At 43.8% G+C, this 23,328-nt stretch overlaps 1 protein-coding gene across 4 annotated transcripts in view; it reads left to right on the top strand.

Moving 5' to 3' along the window:
• The first annotated feature begins 9,756 nt into the window (after positions 1–9,756).
• LY9 (lymphocyte antigen 9) overlaps positions 9,757–23,328 on the top strand; it is a 40,769-nt gene continuing 27,197 nt past the window's right edge. For 2 of the 4 annotated variants that reach the window (XM_017864894.1, XM_017864893.1), the window contains exons 1-2: positions 9,757–9,984; positions 13,470–13,799. In XM_017864894.1, coding sequence (XP_017720383.1) covers positions 9,861–9,984; positions 13,470–13,799 — 454 coding nt within the window. In that variant the 5' untranslated portion in view covers positions 9,757–9,860. Of the gene's footprint in view, positions 9,985–13,402; positions 13,800–23,328 lie in introns of all 4 variants that reach the window. The other 2 variants (XM_017864895.1, XM_017864896.1) reach the window with 2 other exon arrangements.

The raw sequence follows: 23,328 nt of genomic DNA, 5'->3' as shown, positions 1-23,328 counted from the left end.
AGAAGTAGTTTCTTGCATTGTTTGGACGAACGGAGGCAGATGGTGGCACTTCCGGGTTCCTTCTTCACCAACTTTTCCCCTGCCGACGGCGAAAAATGCAGCCGGCCAACCCGGGAAGGTGCGACCAACCAGGCATGGCGCCAGGTGACGTCAATCCGAAGAGACTAAAGATTTACCTGGTCACCCTGTGGAACGCCCCCCGACAGCGCCCGTGGCCGCCTATTCCCTCCCACCCTAGAAAAGCGCTCCTGGGACGGCCAGGCGCGGACTCATCCCAGCCGCGCGACTCCTGTCGGGATGCTCGGCGGAGCTTGTATCAGGCAACCCACCTGAGAGCCCCCTCCGGGGAGCTCTGTCGCCTTGCTTGCCGGAAGGCCGACAGACCTCTCAAACCTACCCACCTACCTTCCCTGAAAGTCTAGGTGACCAAAAATAAATTGCAGTTGTTGGCTCCTGACCCTTTGCCTACTCCGCTGGTTCTTTTTTTGTGCCCGCTCTGGTGGTCTTTAGAAAAACAAATCACTTATCCTCATGGAGCTGAATATTTTGTGAGGGAAATAAACAATAAATAAGTAAACCAACAAATAAGTGTGCCAGGTATGTTAGTCTATGCCTGTAATCTCCACACTTTGGGAGGCCGAGGTGAGAGGATCACTTAAGGCCAGGAGTTTGAGACCAGCCTGGGCAACAGAGTTAGATCCTGTCTCTATGCAAAATAAAAAGAAGAAGAGAAAATATTCGATTGCTTAAATGGAAATCTCCATTTAGAGATTAACTGGTGGTTTCCAACTGGTTAAGTTATTCTGAGTTGGTTTTCTGTTTGTTTCTGTAGAATCCCAGACTGCTAGGGCCGTCTCAGCCTAAGAGCCTCCCAATTATGTTTTAAACATACATTGACTATGAATGAGAGGAAAGATCTACTTAAGTGTAGTGGCCAAAGGCTGCTCCAAGGAGATGACATTCAAGCTGAAGCTGGGCTGAATCCAGTTATTTAAACATTAACAAAAACTTAATAGTATCTATGTATGACAATAACAATGTTTTATGTTTCAAACCATTCAATTTTCTTAAACAAATAAGCTCCTTTTCTTTCTGAACACTTAAAACACACTTCAACAAAACGTAAACAGATTATTTTGAACAGAAGACATGTAGCAGTTTCCTGATAATTTTGAACTCAGTTTGCAAATGAAATGGGGTTTATGCCTTAATCAGTGTCAATGTCCTTCTCTCACATCAGGAAATGCTGGCCTCAGGCAGCACTCCACATGCGAACTTGTTTAACTCTGTGTCTCACAGGATGGCCGCCCTCTCACACTTCTCTTCTTGGCTTCTCCAGATGTCAAGGTGAAATCTATTCAATCCCTAAAACTCCCAGAATCAAAAAAGGAAGAAATTCTTTCCTCAGGGTAGAAAGAAGGCTGAATGAACTATGACCATAGGTTAGGAATTGGGAGAAAAGGAAGAGAGGAAGACAGAGAAACAGGGAAAATGATTTTGAAGGAAGACAAATCAGAGGCATGGGTGGGCTGGAAGCCCCTTCAGGAAGCCGAATGTGGGGGTGGAGCTGAAATGTCCATCAGGCCCCGTAAAGAGAGAGGGAGACTGTGAATGTCTATAGCCAATTATCATGTCTCCATGTGTCCCATAACACCCAGTGCGGATGCTTCTTAAATGCTTGTCAGACCCACATTTTTTTATGCCTATTACTTCTTGTGTATTAGAGATGCAGAGAACAATAAGAATGTGTTTTTTTCACAGTTCAGTGGAGAACACAGACACAAAAAGCCCATCATAGAACACATACAATGTTGTCTTTGTACAACAAAATACAGAACTCTCCCAAAGTCATTTCCCAGGGCTGACTGGAAGACAAAATGGCCAAAAAGCTGGTCAGGTGCAGGTTGTAATGATTGTAACAGTGATTTACATGAGGGGTAGAAATTTATCTGGACCTCTTCTTCATTGTATCTACAATGGTTAGAACAGCACAGGGTTCATAAAAGATGCTCAGTAAATACCTGTGGCATGAATGAATGAATAGTTGTTAAAATACTTATACCTTAGATAGTAGGCAGAGATCATAGGGCTTTTTTTTTTTAGTTTTAAAAGATTTACAATTTTGATTGACAAATCACAGTAGCATGCATTTATGGTGAGCAATGTGATTTTTGATAATGTATACAATGTGGCATGATTAAATCAAATTAATGAACGTATCTTCAGTTACCTACCATTTTTTATAGTGAGACATTTGAAATATACTCCCTTAGCTATTTTGAACTATATAATACATTATTATTGACCGTGGTCACCCTTCTGTGGAATAGATATCAAAACCGATTCCTCCTGTCTGTCTGAAACTATGTACCCTTTAATCAACACTTCCAAATTCCCTCTCGTGTTATAAGGTTTTAAGCTGAAAAGTAACACAAGCATTTCTTAACTTAGAATTAGACCTCTGGCAGTGCAGTCTGGAAGATGATTGGGAAGGAAGAGATTAAAAAAAGAAGGAGTGGTTAGGATGCTGTGGAGTGGTCCAGGCAAGGAATAAAGGGAAAGGGTGAGCAATGGCAGGATGTGGTGGGAAGAGGAGAGGCCCTAAATGACACCGGCATTTCTGCCTTGGGCAACAGAAAGAAAACTAGGGCAGTGGAGAAAGGTCTGAGGCACAGTCCTGAGAAAGATCCTGATCCAAGGGAAGATGTTCCAGGAGAGAGCAGTCCAGGTGACAAAGAAGAGCAGGTTAATGTGTCGAGTACTGGGAGAAGCCAAGGATAACAGATTTTAAAAGTGGCCACTGAATTTATCCATCAGGATGTAGCTGGAGGGGTAAACCAGCAGCAAGCGGGTAGAGAATGAACAATTGAAGATCTGGAGTCAGGAAAGACAACTGTTTCAGAAGGCAACTGAGAAGAGGAGAGACAGGATATGTTTGGACTAAGACAGTTTCCAGCCATGACCTATGACTAAGCCAAATGGGACCATGAGAGGCCTCCCTTTGCCTGCCAAAAGAGCACAGCCTCAAGTGTCTCTCAGAGCAGCTCTAGGCCAGGGGAGGTGGTAAGGTTTCCCTGAGAACACAGACAAGGAGTTTTGAAGTTCTCCTCAGTGGACTGTGCAGGGTTGAGTGCGGGTGAGGCAGCACCTTTCCTCAGGGAGTCCCAAGAATGAGCTGAATGCCTTGCTGAGTCTGCAGCAGGTCAGGCACAGAGGAACGAGGCCAAGAGAGAAAAGGTGGACCGCGACAGGCCCTGGGATGGTGGCTCCAGAGCCCTCATCTCCTGCCACCTCAGAGACACTTCCTGCTGCCAACTAATCCGGCTCCTCCCTTTCTTCAATTGCTCCTGGATCCGAGAGGAAGAGGCAGGGATGCTAAGAAACTAGACCAAGGCTTGCCAAGAAGAAGAGAGTCAGAAAAGGAAAAGCTTTACCTGAGCAAAGGGGTCTGGTAAGGACAGAGCTGGAGCTCTAGCTGATGGGGTTCCTAGCATTGCAGTGGTAGCTCTCACTTTCCCCAGATATCCAGGGACACTGAGAGTGGTCCCCCCATGGGATGCAACTGCCCCATGACTGGGAGGCTCCCAGCTGTTCTGCACATTCTCTCCAGCCTGTTCCAGGGAGCAGGCCAGGGTGATGAAGCAGGTCCCATCCTTCATGATCTGGGAGCTGGCAAAGATGTTTGGCTCCTGCAGCCTCTCTGAACCAAGAAGGGAAAGCTTGAGCTATGAGACGGCTCTGGTCTGGCCAAGCAGGGTAAAGGAAAGCTCAATTTCATATGTGGGGCCCTCCAGCCCTCCTTACCATAGACAAGCAGGGTGAAATCCCTGGTGATAATGATTGAGGAAGTATGCAGTTACCCAGGCTTATAGGCTTATAGTCCTGCGGCCTCAGGGGGCTGATCTGACGAGAGTAGCTGTGGTGGGGAATGCTCAGTTATCTACTGGAGGGTCTCTGAGTCTCAAGAACCAGAACTGGTTTGCCTGTTAGTCCTTGTAAAACAGCAACACGCTCTCGAGAGCTCCATGTAACACTTTCTACCTCTTGCTCTGCTGGGACTTCCAGGGGCCGAGTGGCCAACTCCCCAAGGATATCTTCCCCACTGTATCCTCTCCCAGTGTTCCTGACCCTGTAGAGAAAGAAGAGAACCCACAACCTCAGTGTCAGTGTCTCCCCACCCAGTGAGGGAAGCCACAGGCTCCATCCAGCTCCTCCTGTGTTAGTCCCTCCAGCCTCCCCACCAGCTCCAGTGAGTCTTCTCCTCCCACTGCCATGACCACACAGACCACCACCCACCCACCCCAGACTCCCACCCTCCCAAGTGCATTAGCCCCCTTGCCCCAGGGTCTGAAGGGAACCAGGACTACTTCTTCCACCCTCTCTGTCAACCCCAGAGCTGTTCAGGCCCCTAGGCAGACTGAGGAACCAGGTACCTATGCAGAAGTGAGGCACTGAGATAGGGTGGGAGCTGCTGTTACTGAATGGGTTCTTGACCACGCAGGTAAAAGTTAGAGCACTGTCCCCAAGCCTCAAGGAGACTCTGAGGACAGACTCTCCACAGGACACAACAACAGTCTGGGGTCCCTGCTGTTGTGAGGCTGCAGTGATGGGAAATACCCTGTGAAGGATGGAGCCTGACCATTAGCACTGCCTTGCCATTGGGGTGTCAGCCCAGAGAGAGAAGGGCTCTCTGGAAGACCCCACCCCTGACGGGTTGACACAACCCTATCTGCTACCCAGAATCCACCTGACACCATACCACACTAAGTTAGTGCTACCACAATGATTATCAGAAAGGCCAGAGGGCCCCTCCCACCAGCTTTGGGCCCACGCTACCCCAGTGAGCAACCCAACCTCAAGTCCCAGCAACCCACTTCCATTGTGCCCTGGTCCTGTTGTGAGGAGTAGGCCATAGTCAGCCCAGGCCTGATTTATGGCAGACACGCCTTCTCCCCAGCCATGTGGACCTGACCAGAGAGCAGCCCCATCAACTCCACTAAAAGAGTGCCTTCATCTAATAGGAAGATTTCCTATCACAGAATCTAAGAAAAAATGTCTGTGAAGGTTCTCTGCAGGCCTTCCCATGTCCATCCTCACTCATCACCTGTCCCCCTCGCTCACCGCAGGGGAACGGCTCTGCCATGGCACCCCGACACCTTGCACATCTCTCTCAAGCAAAGGTTTCAACCTCTGCTAAACTGGGTCTTGGCAAAATGCCTTGTGATCCACCCAGGACACGAGAGTTCAGGTGACCTATGAGGCACGGCCTTGAAGCCATCTCCCCTGGGAGGCTGTCATGAGACCATTTCCCCTGGCCCCTGGGGTTCTGATGCAGTATGGGACTTCCTGTCCTGAGAACACAGCTGCATTCTCTAAGTCCTCTTTGCTGAAGCTAGAATTGGCCTCTCCGCGTCTGCGTATTCCACTGCTCCCACTGCAGCCATCTGGCCCCTTTTGTTTCAGTGTCATCTTTTCTGGTGTGGAACAAGTGCCCAGGGATCTGGAACCCTTGGCTACTCTTCCATTCATTATATGAATAATCTACTGTCTGAGTCTCAAAGTGGCTCAGCGTAGCATCTTTTATAGGCCTTTCTCAGTGCTGTGTGGGCTTGACACTCACTCCATTGCTTCCTTTGTAGTTTCTCCCGCTAAATTTTTTTAAATTTATTTAAGGAATTTGATAAGAGCATCCCTCTGCATCTGCACAGGCCTTTCCAAACCACTTTCATATGCCTTTCATTCTCACGAGAAGGTGTTGTTCCCACTTTAGTAATAAGGAAGCTCCAGGTCACAACAGGAGGTTGTGGAAAAACTCAGTTCTCAGAGCCTGAAATCCCATTCTCTGACCACTACTGTCCCAAGAGCTCTGCTTCAGGTGGTCTGGGGTAGGTTCTGCACGATGCAGACTACATGCATCTTGGAACTGACTGTGGCTGATCCTCCATCTCATGCCTCCACAATTCAGCCTCTCTGGAAATGCTCAGGCTCCTTGTGATACATTAGTCAAAGAGTTGTGAGGGTCACAAGGAATCGTCTAGACCTGCATGACCTGAGATTATAGCACATGCACACAGACTTACACACCCACACGCACGTGTGCACACACACGTACACACACAGAGCCTGGCTCCCATAGAGGCAGCACCTCAATGAAAATTGCACATTCCTAAAGTAAACCTGTGTACACAGCAAATAGACGAGCCTGGGAGGCAGTGGAGGGGTGGATTTACCTATGAAAAGACCAAAGAGGAGCAAGCACCATGGTAAAGAATGGGCCACAAAGTGCACCTGCAGAACTACTTGTCACATGGCAGCAGATGATGAACTATGCATGTGTAAATGTCAGCTTACTACCAGTTCCTGTTTTTAGTGTCACCACTTTAATCACATGTAGTTTATGTGTCACAAGATATGAAGATGAGGGGACACAGAAGAAAGAAGGGTGAGAAACACCTGAACGAGCCACTTAAAAGCCAATGCTGGTGACATCACAGCCTTGCTTTAAACCCCTCAGGGGTCTACCACCCCCACAAGGCTAAAGTTGGGGGTCAAAATCCTTGTGGAGAAGGCCCTTCATGATTGGCTTGTGTCTTGCCAACCTACCTGGCTGCACTCTCTGTCACCAAGTCTCACAGCTTGGACTCCAGTCACCACAGGCTGCTTCTAAAGCAGTCCCCTTAGGATTTCTCATTTTTGTAAATGCAGCTCTACTCCCTCAGGCTGTCTTACTGATTGGATTGCCCTAGTGTCTGCCATCTACCTCACCTACCTCACCCTAACACCCTCCTATTGCCCATCTCAAGTCATCACCACCTTGGGAAAGGCCTCCCTAAAGCCCCAGGCTAGGATGGTGCTAGGACATCCATTCCCTCTTGCTGTTGAACATCAGGCCTGTGGTTATGGGTCAGGACACTTGTACTACCAGCCTCCCAGTTCTCAGGCCTTCCAACTCAGGCTGGGACCTACACCATCAGCTTCCCTGGTCCTCCAGCTTGCAGTCACCAGGTCGTGAGACCACTCAGCCTCCATAATCATGTGAGCCAATTCCTATTAAAAGAGAGAAAGGGAAATACATATGAGAAGATATATTTGTCTTCTCATCTAAGTGTAAAAAGCTTTGAGTTTGTCAAAATTCTATAGTCTTTCATATTCTTCCAATCCGTGGTAGCATATATATACTACAAGTCAATACAACATTTAAAATAAAGTCCAAAAAATGCAATTGTGTAAAATGCAAGGTTGTCTTAATTGCACAGTGAATGAGGGTTCGTTGGGGGCTGGTGGTGAAGCAACACAGCTGAGTTTGTGGTTGTGGCTGCCAGACCCAAATCTCAACCCAGGCTGGAGTTTGATGCTACCTGGAGGCAATGCCCAGTTGATGGGGGTGATTCTGGGCCTGTAGCTGGCTGGACTCCCAGGAAAGTAGCAGGGATTTCAAAAATTTTCCAGTCAGTCACACCCATTTGCTGGGCTGGTTGAAGGATACTGAGAAGGAAAACACTGGAGATGCTGGGGCCAACATCACTGGATGTTGCTCCCTGATTCTCAGTGCTAGTGCCTTTGCCTCCCTGTCCTGATGAGAATATTAGTTCTCCCCATGTGAGGACAGGGCACACTTAACAAATGCATCGTACCAAAATTTATATTAATTTAGGTTTTACTATGCTTAAATGATAATACTTAAATTGGATTTTGTGTATCACAAGACTGTGTCCTCCTATGGTCACAACTTCAAAGGAGGTCATTTCAATGATGTTACTTTCCTAAATCTCAGTTTTCTCATGGAGATAAAAAGAGTATAATGGAGATAAATGGAGATAAAAGAGTATAATCCAGATAGGGTTTATCTTAGAATTAAAGGAGAAAACATATATAAAGTTCTAAACACAAAGTCTTACTCATAGTAATTACCCAATAAATGTTAGTGATGATTTTTAGTATTACCAATCTCTCTGAACTCCTTTCTGCCTTTGTCCTCACCTCCCACACAGACTGCTCCTGCTCTCATGCTCTGTACCCAGACTCCTTCAATAGATTCCTCACCTGTCTTCTCATCCCCAGGCTCATCCATTCCACCCATTCTCCCTCCACTCTGCAACTCCAGGAAGCTTCCTACTCCTGCTGTATCCTTGTTGCCTTTAGCTTGCTTTATCTGGCCTCTGGTAACCTCTCCTGACCATATGTCCTGCAGTCCCCTCTAGACAGCCCATGTTCTAGTCACAGGACCAAGACTAGAGTGAAACAAGACAGGCTCCTATTGTGCAAAATTGAAAGATTTTGGAGATTCTGTCACTTTCAAGATTGTGCAACATCAGATGGTGACCAGCCTCTAAAGATGCTTTCCATGGACAGAAGCCTATTATCTTAATGGTTCCTCTCTCTCTCCCTTCTTCCTTTGATCCCAGACTTCCTGAGTTCAAGTCCTTAATAACTATAAAACTTATAGTAAGCTATTTAACCACTCTCCACCTCTGTTTTCTCATTTATAGAATGGGGATGATAAAAGATATCTCATAAAACTATTGTAAGATCAAATGAGTGAATATATTAAAGTGTCAGAAGACGGCCTAGCATTCTGTAAGCTTTCACTGAATATTAGCTAAAACTACACACACTGCCAGCCTCAAGTTTTCCTACCAAGTCCCCTTAATGTTACAGCCAAAGTAAACCAATGACCTGAAGCCCGAAACACAAACTACAGCATAGCCAGCTATTACACTACTGACAAGAAGAAGGAGAATAAGACAGTTTCCCAAGTCAGGATATAGGGAATCATGCCGTTCTCCAACCTACCTTTTCAACTCAGTCACCTCTACACTGTCAATACAATGTCCACCCTCACTGCAGTCTCCCTGATGCCTTTGTCCATAAAAAGTCCTTCATTGCATGTGACAGAAAGTTAGCACAAACTGCCTTGAGCAAAATAGAAAATGTATTGGGTCACTGTATTAGTTACCTGTTGCTGTGTAACAAATTGCTCCAAACTTCATAGCTAAAAGCAATAAGCATTTTGATGAAAATAAAAAATTGAAAAAAATTTTAAAACCAAGCATTTATTATCTTACAGTTTCTCTGGATAAGGAATCTGGGCATGGCTTAGCTGGGTGCCTCTGGCTTAAGGTACTCACACAGCTAAAATACGGTGTCAGCCAGGGTTGCAGTCATTTCAAGGCCCTCCTGGGGAGGATCCACTTCCAGTCTCACTTATGTGATTCTTGGCTGGCCTCAGTCCTAATGGACTGCTGGCCAGAGGAATCAGCTCCTTGCTGGGTGTTGGCCAGGGACCTTCCTCCGTTCTTTGTTTGGAACCCTCTCCCTAAAGTATTTCACAAAATGATATCTGGTAGGGAGACAGAGATAGTGGGAAAGAGAGAGAAGGAAAGAAGGCAAGAGAAAGAGAGAGAGAGCATATACACACACGTGCTAACCTAAGATGGAAGTGACAGCTTTTTTGTAACCTGATCTCAGAAGTGACATCCCAGGACCTCTGCCACATCCTATTCACTTGAAGCAGGTCACTAAATCCAGGCCACACTCAAGAAGAGGTGATTACACAGAGGCATGAATGCCAGGAGGTAGAGATCTTTAGCAGTCACCTTAAGGAGCCAAATTTAGAACCCAAGTCCCTTGATGTCAAAGCAAGTGATGCTCCACATCAGTCACAAATGAGGCCCTGAATAGACTTGGGACCTTCACCTGCCTGTGCAGATGGGAGGAGTCTGTGGTGTTTCATATAAACAACCCTCCCTCTGAGACACACACACTTACGCATACACACGCACACTCACACACGCATATACATGTGCGGAAGCTGTGGTAAGTGCATCCTCCTTCTGTCTCAGATCTGAAAATAGATCATCATGGTGGCACCAAAGAGTCACACACAAGACTGGGCTCCTGGGCCTTTCTCCAGTAAGCCACAGAGGAGTCAGCTGCAAATATTCTCTTCTGTTCTATGGACCTCTCTCCTCTTCCTGCTCATGGGTAAGTCCACTTTATGGCCACCACTTCTTGCAACTGGTGTTCTTCTGAGGCTGGTTGCATTCCCTGCCTGGGAGATTCTTTCCTTTTTTTTTTTTTTTTTTAAACGGAGTCTTGCTCCGTCGCCAGGCCGGAGTGAAGTGGCGCAATCTTGGCTCACTGCAACCTCCGCCTCCTGGGTTCAATGATTCTCCTACCTCAGCCTCTGGAGTAGCTGGGATTACAGGCGTGCATCACCATGCCCAGCTAATCTTTGTATTTTTAGTAGAGGTGAGGTTTCACTATGTTGGCCAGGGTGGTCTCGATCTCTTGACCTCGTGATCCACCCACCTCAGCCTCCCAAAGTGCTGGGATTACAGGTATGAGCCCAATTCTTGTTGGTAAAACCAGGAAACTCCTCGCCTTGCCAGAAATTACTCTGCATGTGTGCATACTCGTGTACCATAAAGGGAGTGACATTCTAGCCCTGGTCTCAAATAACTCTGGGCTCAAACTACATTTCTCTCACCCTCACACTTTCCTAAGAAATGCCAAGTATGTAATGAGTTTGTTCCTTGTATAGTGTGGATAGAACCCACAGAAGGATCCAGGAAAATCCCCTGATGAGAAGCCACCTAGCAATTCCTAGGGATGGAGATAACTTCTGGAGCTTCTTTCTACATATCCTGCCTTGGTTATCACATATGCTGGCTTTATTACTGAGGCTTCACTGGGGACCTGGAGGCGGTTGGGTGACCCTGGGCAAGGTGGTGTCTATCTGGATATCCTTTTGTCCTCAACCTTATTCCTCCCTATCAAGGCCCGACTCCTGGGAAACATCTCTCTGCTGCATGGCCCGGAACCCCGCTGTCCAGCGGATAGAGCCAGTCCAGTACCCCAGAGAGGATCTCAGCCACCTGGGACTGTAGCAGCTACTGTCCTTCTGTGGTCCCACTTTGTCCAGGGTTTCGGGGATGATGGTGCAGGTAGCACTAGAGATCCGAGAGCAGTGGGAGTTGGCTGTTGGTACCTGAGGGGAGCTCTAGAAACACTCCTAGATGCGGATATGGGTGAACAAGGAGCCTAGACCTCAGGGCTGAGGTCCAGTCTGACCTCTCTTCATTTTCAATTTTATCTTGGCTCACCAAAAAAAAACACAGAAAGCAGCAAGGCTGTTTATGTCTACATCCAATCTTTGGGATATTCCTTGATTGTGTTGAGCAAACCTGAAATAAGCTACATTTAAGGTCATCCAAGCCTCAAATGATCATTGCAGTGAATTTCAAACAGATCAGAGCAAAGAGGCATATCCTCCAGTCTGGCTCCACTAATTAGGATGACCTCAAATGGCTCCACTGATTAGGATGACCTCAAACGACCTCTTTTGGTCTGAAAGGAGGATGCTTTTGTATCTCCGAAGAGTCGTTTCAGGAACTTAAAAGGCAGTCGAGTGAAAAGACCCCTCTCACTTTAGTATCAGGAGCATCTAAAATTAAATATTGCTCCATCATTTATTAGTGGTGTGGGCCTCTATTTCTTAAGTGTAATAGTTAGTAGAATGCATCATGCAACACTGTTACAGATTGAAGATCTGTACACACACACACACACACATATATATATATAGTGGCACATAGTTGGCAGAAGCTATGATTGTTATTATAATAATTAATTACTGTTATATGCATTCTTTGGAAACTATTAAAAAACAGGTGAGTCAAATTCAGTTATTGCAATCTTTGAACGCTCTTTTATGATTTATCCTATGGTGCAATTCAAATAAAATGGCTGGTACTGGGGACCTGTCACTGTACTGGGAGCTGCATTGCACTGTTTTCTGCAACAAGATTTGCCCTGTGAGGCCTACATCCTGTCCCCTCCACTGACGGTCTGTGAGGCTTTGTTCATGATTTTTGTCTGACGTAAGAAAATTTGAAGTCAAAACAAGTCATATACACCCAGCCAAAACCCAGCAGCTCCTGGGCTTCCAGGATACAGATGGACAGTACTCCTGGCCTTCCTACTTCAGGGGCATCCCAGGACATAGAATCTGGACTCTGTGACTGATCAACCCTGTAATCTCAGGGAAGTGGCTTAAATTCTCTAAACATCAGCTCCTCATCTGTAAAAAGGGGCTAATTATAGTGTAGTTATGAGAATTAAATGAAATAATTTACATAAAGTACCTAATGCACACATAGCAATCGTAAGCAGTGTCTTCCAGAAGAAAAGGGCTCTCTTTTAGAAAATCTCAAACCAGCCTCACATCAACTCAGCTTGAATCTGCCTAAAGAATCCACCTGACCTGACCTTCTCATTTCCAGTATCCCTAGCCCTGCATGCTCCATAGCTGCCTCTCCACAAGGTGAAAGTGCTTGACTGATGGAGGTCTAAGCAGAGAACCCCCATGACCTGCACCAAGCAGCCTCTCTCCTTCCTGTGTCTGCATATTCTGTAACTTCTGGGTTTTCAGAGCTTGCTTCAGCTTTCTTCCACCCCTCCAGGCTATGCTTTTGCTACTTTTTTGTCTCTAACATTTCCTACTTATTTTCCCACCCAGAATTCCTGGTGGAGTCTGGGTCCCAAACCCGTCTGATTTGGTCTAGAATTTCCAAAGTTCTCTCCAGAGCCTCAGAAGCCCTGGAATCTGGGAATCCAAGCTGGGGTCACCCAGAAGACACCCACAGGGTCCCTACAAGAAAATTAGCTGCCTTGGCCAAATACCAGCTTCCTAGATGCCTTGGTAACAATGTTTATCAGGAATATGATCTTGCCTAAGATGAGGAAATCAGGAACTGTATTGGTACCACCAGCTATTCCCACCCCCAAACCTGGCCAAGCTAAAGTCAATCTGAGATCCCATGGACAATGAAGGGAAAGATAGGGTGAGGTAGAGGTAGGAGAAGTTCCTTTAATTCCCGACACTGCTATGAGAATTCTCAAACATTCAGAAAAGTTGGAGCATTTACACTGAACATTCATATGCCTACTACCTCGGCTCTAACACAAATGTTTTACTTTACTTGCTTTATCATTCACCTGTTCATCTAACCATCCCTCTACACACCCATATTTTTAAAAACATGCTCCTTTTTACTTCATTGGCTCTTCATGATTTGCAGCAACCTGCTTTCATTTAATTTTTATCATATCCCTTGAAGAAAGTGGTGCAGGTATGAGCATTTAAATCCTTTAGATAAGTAAGTAAACTGATTCACTGAAAAATTCAGAAATGTACCCAAAGTCACAAGGCTAATTCCCCTACAGGAACAGAAACGCAGAAGATCTGTTTCACAGATTGTTGTGGCTACTTTTAAGGGAGACAGTGTTTGGAGAATGGAGGAATTAATGACTTTGCTAGGCAATGGACCTAGAAGAAGGAGGACAACAATCTCATTTCATTTCTCAGCATCTGACATTTATGCCCAATGTATATTCACAGAGTGAAAGAAAGAAGGCTAGCTCAAGGAGTCTAGCTGCTCCTGCAAGTCCCTCTTCTATCTCTGCAGGACTAAGAGCCTCTGGAAAGGACTCAGCCCCAACAGTGGTGTCAGGGATCCTAGGGGGTTCTGTGACTCTCCCCCTAAACATCTCAGTAGACACAGCGATTGAGCACGTCATCTGGATTGGTCCCAAAAAGGCTCTTGCTTTTGCACGTCCCAAAGAAAATGTAACCTTTATGGCCAAAAGCTACCGGGGCCGACTAAACATCACCAGGGGGAGTTACTCCCTGTCCATCAGCAATCTGACTCTGAATGATGCAGGATCCTACAAAGCCCAGATAAACCAAAGGAATTTTGAAGTCACCACTGAGCAGGAATTCACCCTGTTCATCTATGGTGAGTTCCAGAGAGTTTCTGTGTTTTGATCTTTTGTGATTTGTGCAAATTTATGGGGTATGTGTGAAATTTTGTTATGTGTATATAATGCATACTGATCAAGTTAGGGTTTTCAGTGTGTCTACTGCCTGAGTACAATACATTCTTGTTAAGTATAGTCACCCTACTCTGCTATCAAAAACTGAAGTGATTCTTTCTATCTTACTGTATGTTTGTACCCTTTAACCCACTTCTCTTCATCATCCCCCCACCACCCACTCCCTACACTCACCCTTCTCAGTCTCTGCTATCTATCTTTCCACCATCTACCTCCACATGATCAAAATTTTTAGTACCCACATGTAAGTGAGAACATGCGATATATGTCTTTTTGTGCCTGGCTTATTTCGCTTAAGATAATGACCTCCAGTTTCAGCCACATTGCTGCAAAAGACATGATTCATTCTTTTTTACGGATTTTTAAATTGTTTAAATATATTTAGAGGGTACAAGTGTAGATTTATTGCATGCATATATTGCATGCTGGAGAAGTCTGGGCTTTTAGTGCACCCATCACCCAAAGAGTGACCTTTGTACTCAATAGATAATTTTTCAACCCTCACTGCTCTCCCACCCCCCCACCTTTTGTAGTCTCCACTATCCATTAGTCCTACTCTGTATGTCCATGTGTACCCATTGCTTCCACTTATAGGTGACAACATGTGGTATTTCACTTTCTGTTTCTGAGTTATTTTAGCTGGATAATGGCCTCCAGTTTCATCCAGGGTACTGCAAAAGACATGACTTCATTCTTTTATGGCTGATTAGCATTCCATGATGTGTATAAATATATGTATGTATGTATATACTGCATTTTCTTTATCCATTCTTCCATAAGGGACACAGATTAATTCTATATCTTTGCTATTGAGAATAGTGCTGCAATAAACATACAAATGCCGGTATTCCTTGCATATATCAATTTCTTTTCTTTTCCTTTGGGGAGATATCCAGTAGTGGTATTACTGGATCAAGTGCTAATTAAATGTTTAGTTTTTTGAGAAATCTTCATATTGTTTTTCATAGTGGCGGTACTAGTTTCCATCCCCACCAAGAGTGTCTAAGAGTTCCCCTTTTCTCCATATCCTGCCAACATGTGGTTAATGTTTAAATAACAGCCATTGTGACTGGAGTGAGATAATATTTCATTGTGATTTTGATTTGTATTTCTCTGATAATTGGTGATATTGAGCATTTTTTAATACATCTGTTGGTCATGTGTATGTCTTCTTTTGAGAAATATCTATTTATATCCTTTGCCCACTTTTTAACGGAATTATTTGTTTTTTCTTGTTGAGTTATTTGAGTTCCTTGTATATTCTGGATATTAGTTCCCTGTCAGATGAATAGTTTACAAATATTTCTGCCATTCAACAGGTTGTCTCTTCACTCTGTTGATTATTTCTTTTGCTGTGCAAAAGCTTTTTAGTTTAAATCCCGTTTGTCTATTTTTGTTTTTGTTGCCTGTGCTTTTGAGGTCTTAGTCATAAATTATTTGTCCAGACCAATGTCCAGGAGAGTTTTCCCTAGGTTTTCTTCTAGTATTTTTATAGCTTCAGGTCTTACATTTAAGTCTTCAACTGATTTTGAGGAGGTTTTTTAATATGATGAGAAATAGGGGTTCAACTTCATTCTTCTGCATGTGACTATTCAATTTTCCCAGCACCATTTATTGAAAAGGTGTCCGTCCACGTCATCGAGGGTGACCACTGCACGCTCCTGGAGGGCAGCGGCCTGGAGTCCATTATCAGCACCCTGGCTGAGCCACACACGTGTGAGCGTGCGGGAGGGCTAGGCCTGCGTCCCCAACTGCCACTGGAGACCGCTCCGCCATCCCCACCTCACCGCCGTGCAACGGGGGCTGGAAGAGTCCTGCCGATGGAACCCTGCCCTGCCCAGGGCCGCCGCCCCCCAAGGCTGCTAGACATAGGCGTTAGGCGTATTCCACCCACCCGCTGCCTCCCATGGCACCTCGGGCCACCAGAGCCCGACTTGGAGACTTCTGGTCTGTGAAGAGCCGGCGACGCCCGCAGGAACCGGGCTGGGCCTTGTGTGCTTGTGGGGTTTGTGCTTGGTCTTTCTCCGCTTCTATTTGCATATTTATTGCATTGCTGGTAGAGACCCCCAGGCCTGTCCACCCTGCAAAGACTCCTCGGGCACCATGCGGGTCCCGCACACTGCACCCATTTCTCCAATGTCCCCTGCAGGCGCGGGTGGCCACCCAGGCCTGCTGGCTGCGGCCCCCTCTCAGGCAGGCCTGGCTCGGCCCACTGCGTGGGAGGTCACCGGCCAGTCCCGAGGAGCCGGGACCCCCGGGATGCGGGCCCACAGTGCCGGGCTGCATCCATGATGCGGAGCTGGCCTCCAGCCCTGCGGACAGCGCCGGGCACCAACTCAGTGTTTGTCAGTGTTTCTCTTTCCAAGAAATGATTCAAATTGCTGCTCGGATTTTTAAATTTACTGTATGTAGCTGTCAGTGTACCACGTCTGGATCCCGTTTCATTTTACACCAATTTGGTAAAATGCTGCTCTTCTCAGCCTTCCCACAATTAAACTGCATGTGGTCTCTTTAAAAAAAAAAAAAAAGTGTCTTTTCTCCCCAAAGTAAGTTTTGTTGCATTTGTCAAAATCAATTGGCTATAAATCTGTGGCTTTATTTCTGTGTTCTCTATTTTGTTCCATTGGTCTATGGGTCTATTTTTATAATACCATGCTGTTTTGGTTACTATAGCCTTATGCTATATATTGAAGTCAAGTAATGTGATGCCTCTAGCTTTGTTCTTTTTGCTTAACATTGCTTTGACTATTCAGGCTCTTTTGTGGTTCCGTATATATTTTAGGATTTTTTTTTTTTTGGCCAGGTGCAGTGGTTCACGCCTGTAATCCCAACACTTTGGGAGGCTGAGGCAGGCAGATCTCTTGAGGTTAGAAATTCGACACCAGCCTGGCTAGCATGCTGAAACCCCGTCTCTACTAAAAATACAAAAATTAGCCAGGGGTGGTGATGGGCACCTGTAATCCCAGCTACTTGCGAGTCTGAGGCAGGAGAATCACTTTAATCTGGGAAGCAGAGATTGCAGTGAGCCAAGATCACGCCACTGAATGCCAGCCTGAGTGACAGAGTGAAAACCTTGTCTAAAAAAAATTTTTTTAAAAAAAGAAGGATTGTTTTTTGTAATCTGAGAAGAATAAGGTTGGTATTTTGATACGGATTGCATTGAATCTGTAGATTCTTTGGGCAATATGGTCATTTTAACAATATGGATTCTTCCTCCATGAGCATGGGATATTTCTCCATTTGTTTGTGTCTTCTATGATTTTTTTCATCAGTGTTTTGTAGTTTGCCTTGTAGAGATCTTTCACCTCCTTGGTTATATTTATTCCTAGGGTTTTTAATAGCTATTGTAAATGGGATTGACTTCTTTATTTCTTTCTTGATTAAATCATTATTTGTGTATAGAAATGCTACTCGTTTTTGTACACTGATTTCTGTCCTGCAACTTTACTGAATTCGTTTATCAAATTTAAGAGTTTTTTGGTGGAGTCTTTAGGTTTCTCTAGATATAAGATCATATCATCAGGCTGAGCATGGTGGCTCACACCTGTAATCCTAGCACTTTGGGAGACCAAGGTAGGTGGATTGCTTGAGCTCGGAAGTTCAAGACCAGCCTAGACAACATGGAAAAACCCCATCTTTACAAAAAATACAAAAGTTAGCTGGGCATGGTGGCATATGCCTGTAGTACCAGCTACTCTGGAGGCTGAGGTGGGAGGATTGCTTGAATCCCAGGAGGTTGAGGCTGCAGTGAGTCATGACTATACCACTGCACTACAGCCTGGGTGACGAAATGAGACCCAGTCTCAAAAAAAAAAAATTATACCATCAGCAAAGAGGAACAATTTGTCTTTCTCTTTTCCACTTTGAATGTTTTTTTATTTCTTTATTTTGCCTGGTTTGTCTGACTAGAACTTTCAGTACTATGTTGAATAAAAGTAGTGAAAGTGGGTATCCTTATCTTGTTCCAGTTCTTAGAAGAAAGGCTTTCAACTTTTCCCCATTTGGTACGATGTTAATTGTGGAATTGTCATATATGGGCTTTATGATTTTGAGATATATTCCTTCTATGCCTGGTGTGTTAAGAAATTTTTTCGTGAAGGGATTTGGACTGTATCAAGTGCTCTTTCTATGACCATTGAGATGATCATATGGTTTTTGTCCTTCACTCTATTGATGAGATGTATCACATTTATTGATTTACATATGTTAAACCATCCTTGCATCCCTGGGATAAATCCCACTTGATCATGTATTATCTTTTTGATGTGCTGTTGGATTCTGTTTGCTAGTATTTTGTTGATGATTGTTTCTTCTATGTTCATCAGGGATATTGGCCTGTAGTTTTCTTTTTGTTGTTGTTGCATCCTTGTCTGATTTTGCTACCAGCATGATGCTGGCCTCATAGAATGAGTTAAGGAAAATTCCCCCCACTTTGATTTTTGAGAATAGTTTCAGGAGGATTGGTATTAGTTATTCTTTGTATATTTGGTAGAATTTGGCTGTGAATCCATCAGTCTTGGGCTTTTCTCTGTTGGTAGACTTTTTTATTACAGATTAATTTCACTACTTGTCATTGGAGTCTGTTCAGGTTTTCTATTTTTTACTTATTCAGTCTTGGTAGGTTGTATGTTTCTAGAAATTTATCAGTTTTCTCTAGGTTTTTCAGTTTGTCAGAGTATAGTTGTTCATAATAGTCTCTGATGGTCTTTTGTATTTCTGTAATATCAGTTGTAATGTCTCCACTTTTTCTGATTTTGTTTATTTGGGTCTTCTCTCTTCTTTTCTTAATTAGCCTAGCTAGCAGTTTATTAATTTTGTCTGTCTTTTCAAAGAGCTAACTCTTTGTTTCATTGATCCTTTGCATTTTTTTAGTCCCTACTTCATTGAGTTTTGCTCTGATGTTTATTACTTCTTTTCTTCTGCTAATTTCGGGTTTGGTTTGTTCTTGCTTTTCTAGTTCCTTTAAGTGCATTGTTACGTTATTTGTTTGTGATCTTTATACTTTTTTCATGTAGGCATTTATTTCTATAAACTTCCCTCAGCACTGCTTTTGCTGTACTCCGTAGGTTTTGGTATGTTGTGTTTTCTTTTTCATTTGTTTCAAGAACTTTTTTAAAATTTCTGTCTTAATTTCTTTGTTGACTTAATGGTCAGGAGCATGTTGTTTAATTTCCGTGTATTTGTATCATTTCAAAGTTCCTGTTAATATTGATTTCTAGTTTTATTCCATTGGAATTGAAAAGATATTTGATATGATTTCAATTTTTAAAAATTTGTTGAGACTTGTACTGTGAACTAACAAATAGTTTATCCTGGAGAATGTTTCATCTGCTAATGAAAAGAATGCATATTCTGCAGTTGTTGGATAGAATGTTCTGTAAATATCTGTTAGGTCCATTTGGTCTAAACTCCAATTTAAATCCAAAGTTTCTTTGTTGATTTTCTGTCTAGAAGCTCTGTCTAATGCTGAGAGTGGAGTGCTGAAGTCCTCCAGTATTATTCTATTGCAGTCTCTCTCTCTCTCTCCCTCACACACACACACTCTCTCTCTCTCTCTCTTACTCTCACTCTCTCTGGTAATATTTGCTTTATGAATCTGGGTGCTCCAGTGTTGGGTGCATATACATTTAGGGTTGTTATATCCTCTTGTTGGATTGATCCCTTCATCATTATATAATGGCATTNATGAAAAGAATGCATATTCTGCAGTTGTTGGATAGAATGTTCTGTAAATATCTGTTAGGTCCATTTGGTCTAAACTCCAATTTAAATCCAAAGTTTCTTTGTTGATTTTCTGTCTAGAAGCTCTGTCTAATGCTGAGAGTGGAGTGCTGAAGTCCTCCAGTATTATTCTATTGCAGTCTCTCTCTCTCTCTCCCTCACACACACACACTCTCTCTCTCTCTCTCTTACTCTCACTCTCTCTGGTAATATTTGCTTTATGAATCTGGGTGCTCCAGTGTTGGGTGCATATACATTTAGGGTTGTTATATCCTCTTGTTGGATTGATCCCTTCATCATTATATAATGGCATTCTTTTTTTTTTTTTTTTTTTTTTTTTTTTTTTTGAGACGGAGTCTCGATCTCGGCTCACTGCAAGCTGCGCCTCCCGGGTTTACGCCATTCTCCTGCCTCAACCTCCCGAGTAGCTGGGACTACAGGTGCCCGCCACCTCGCCCAGCTAGTTTTTTTGCATTTTTTAGTAGAGACGGGGTTTCACCGTGTTAGCCAGGATGGTCTCGATCTCCTGACCTCGTGATCCACCCGTCTCGGCCTCCCAAAGTGCTGGGATTACAGGCTTGAGCCACCGCACCCGGCCTATAATGGCATTCTTTGTCTTTTTTTTTTTTTCACTGTTTTCGACTTAAAATCTGTTTATCTGATATAAACATAGCTAGCTACTCCTGCTTGCTTTTGATTTCCATTTGCATGGAATTGTTTTTCCATTTCTTTACTTTCAGTCTATATATCTTTACTATTAAGGTGAATTTTATATAATTAACATATAGATGGATCATGTTTTTAAATTCATTCAACGATTCTATGTCTTTTAAATGGATAATTTAATCCATTTACATTCAAAGTTATTATTGATATGTGAAGCTTTTTCCTATATACTGTTGTTTTCTGGTTTTCTCATATATTCTTTGTTTTTCTTCTCTCTTATTGTTTGTCATTATGGTTTGGTGGGTATCTGTAGTGACATCATTCAGGTCGTTTCTCTTCACCCTTTGTATGATTGTTTTACAAATGAGTTTTATACTTCTGTGTGTTTCCATCATGGTAAATCTCATCTTTTGCTTATAGGTTTAGGACACCATTGAGCATTTCTTGTAGGACCCCATCTAGTGGTAACAAATTCTCTCAGCATTTACTTGTCTGAGAAAGGCTATTTCTCCTTTTTTATGAATAATTTTCCCAGATATAGTATTTTTGGCTGACACTTTGAATATGTTACTCCATTCTCTTCTGGCCTGCAAAGTTTCTGCTGAGGAATCCACCATTAGTCTGATGGGCTTTCCTTTATAGGAGGCTAGATGTTTTCTCTTACTGTTTTATGATTTACTCTCTGACTTTGGACAGTTTGACTGTAATGTGCCATGGAGACCTTTTTGCATTGTATTTTCCTGAGAATCACTGAGCCTCCTGTATCTGGGTGTCTAAAACTCTTGCTAGACTTGGGGAGTTTTCTTCTATTATTTCATTAAATACATTTTCTAATCAGTTCTTTGTCTCTTTGTCCTCAGGGATAGAAATAATTTGAATATTTTATACTTTATGTTGTCCCAAATGTAACAAACGTTTGGCTCATTCTCTTTTATTCTTTTTATTTATTTATTTATTGTTTGGCTGGATTATTTCAAAAGACCTGTCTTCAAGTTGTGAGATTCTTTCTTCTGCCTAATCTAGTCTATTGTTGAAGCTTTCAAGTATATTTTGTATTTCCTTCAGTGAGTTATTCAATTCCAGAATTCTATTGATTCTGTTTTTTAAATATCTATCTCTTTGGTTAATTTGTCATTCACTTCCAGCATTGTTTTTCTGAATTCTTTGTATTGTTTTTCTGAATTCTCTTGTATCTCACTGAGTTTTTTCTTATTTTTTAATTTACTTTCATGGGGAAGTCTTTTTCCTGAAAATGTGTCCATTGTGTTGTTGGGGTAGGGCACCCTGGCTTTGATTCTGGGTGCATGCAGTAGTATAGTCTCTGTATGATTTGTCTGGCTATAAATAACATTAGTGGTATCTGTGATTTCCTCAGAGGGTCAGGGTGTGGTTATTAACAGAGGCTGTGGTGAAGTTGTGCTGGGGATTGAGATGTCAAGTGGGCCAGTCATCAAGCCACAATGGTGGCAGCATACCTATCTTTATGCCTCAAGGCAGTGTATGCTGTAACTTGTGTTTATTCTTAACAGCAGGCCGAGTTTTAAGTCTCCAGTGGCTTGTTCAGATACCGATAATGGCAGCAGTGGGCTGGAGGGTGGTGAGCAGGTTCTCAGGCCCCTGGGAAACCAGTGTGGCATGGGCAATGACAGTAGTGGGATGATTCTCTGGGTCCCAAGCAGTGTTCATTGATGTTGATGGTGCCCAAAGTGGTGGATTGGGGTGGGCAATCCCCAAGATGCTGGCCTATGTGTTCTCTTTCCAAGGGAGAAGGGGGAAGCCAAGCTGAGTGGGCTTGCGCTCAGGCCCCCCAGTGGTGAAAGCAGACACCAGCTATGGTACATGGGAGCAGGGCCATCCTCAGGCCCCAGGCAGAGTGCTCACGTGAGGACAGTAGCAGCCATAGTGAGGCCCTGCCTCTGGAAAAGATGAGGCCAGGTTCAGTGGCCACAGCCTTGGATGGCAGATAGGGAATATGCATCCCTCTCAGCCTCAGTCCTAGGATGGCTTCCCCCAAGCCAGCACTAGCTGCAGAAGCTTTTGCCCAGCTTGCAACCAAATTGCAGCAGCAACTCACAGCCCACTACTTTACCCAGTCTCAATCACAGCAGCACCCACTTCCTAGGAGCAGAAACCACAGCCCACACCTCTCTTGCTACTTAGTTCTACCCGCAGAGTGCTCCCAGTTCATACTCTAGTCTCAGCCGCAACAGTTTTAGTTTTCCTAACACCTCAGATCCAGCACTCTTGGGCCCCAGGACAGCGTGCAGTCTGCCAAAGGCTAAGTTTGAAAATGGTCCCTTACTATAACTGCAGAGGTCTCAGAAAGAGTATGGAACCCTGTAGGAGCTCCCTCCCTGGAGCAGTTCTGCCCCACAGTCTCCCAGCAGCTCCCTATCATAGTTTCAGGGATCAGGAGGGTCAGAGGGGTCTCATGCGGCCAGGATTTTATGATTCTGCAGTGGAATGTGGGCCACTGGAGGTCTTTCGCTCACCTCTATTCGGAAATCATCTCCAGCTCCCAGCAGATCCCAGCCAGGGAGGCTGTCTCTGTTCCTTCTCCTTCCCTGCTTTTAGTGTTTCCTGTCACATCTCTGTTGAATTCCGGCATTCTCCCTTGGAAAATGTATTTGAAATATGACTGTTTGTATACTACTTTGGTTCTTCTAAGTAGAGGAAGTAGGCATTAAATGCTTCTAGTCAGCCATTTTGAAGCCCCTTCTCTTGATCTTTTATTTTAAAAAACATACATTCTTTTTCTCCAGGAATTTCTCTCTCTAGGATAAATATGACTACTATATTGATCATTTTTCACCTAATTCCGTATACACAGATGTCAAGATTAGAAGACGCACCCATAAATTCCTGACATGTTATATAATCGCCATAATTCATGTAAGTTGTCTCCTACTTGTAGAAATACTGTTTTCGCTTATAGAAATATTGTTTCTAATATTTTCTCTTATAAACAGTGCTGCAATGAATATTCTTGTGCACCTATCTTTTCACACTTATGTGACTAGGTTATATTCTTTTTTTTTTTTTTTT

Source organism: Rhinopithecus bieti, unplaced genomic scaffold (genome assembly GCF_001698545.2).
Source record: "Rhinopithecus bieti isolate Rb0 unplaced genomic scaffold, ASM169854v2 scaffold_77291, whole genome shotgun sequence".
Classification (NCBI taxonomy): domain Eukaryota; kingdom Metazoa; phylum Chordata; class Mammalia; order Primates; family Cercopithecidae; genus Rhinopithecus; species Rhinopithecus bieti.
Note: the sequence above shows the minus strand (reverse complement) of the source record. Positions and strands in the feature narration are given on the sequence as shown.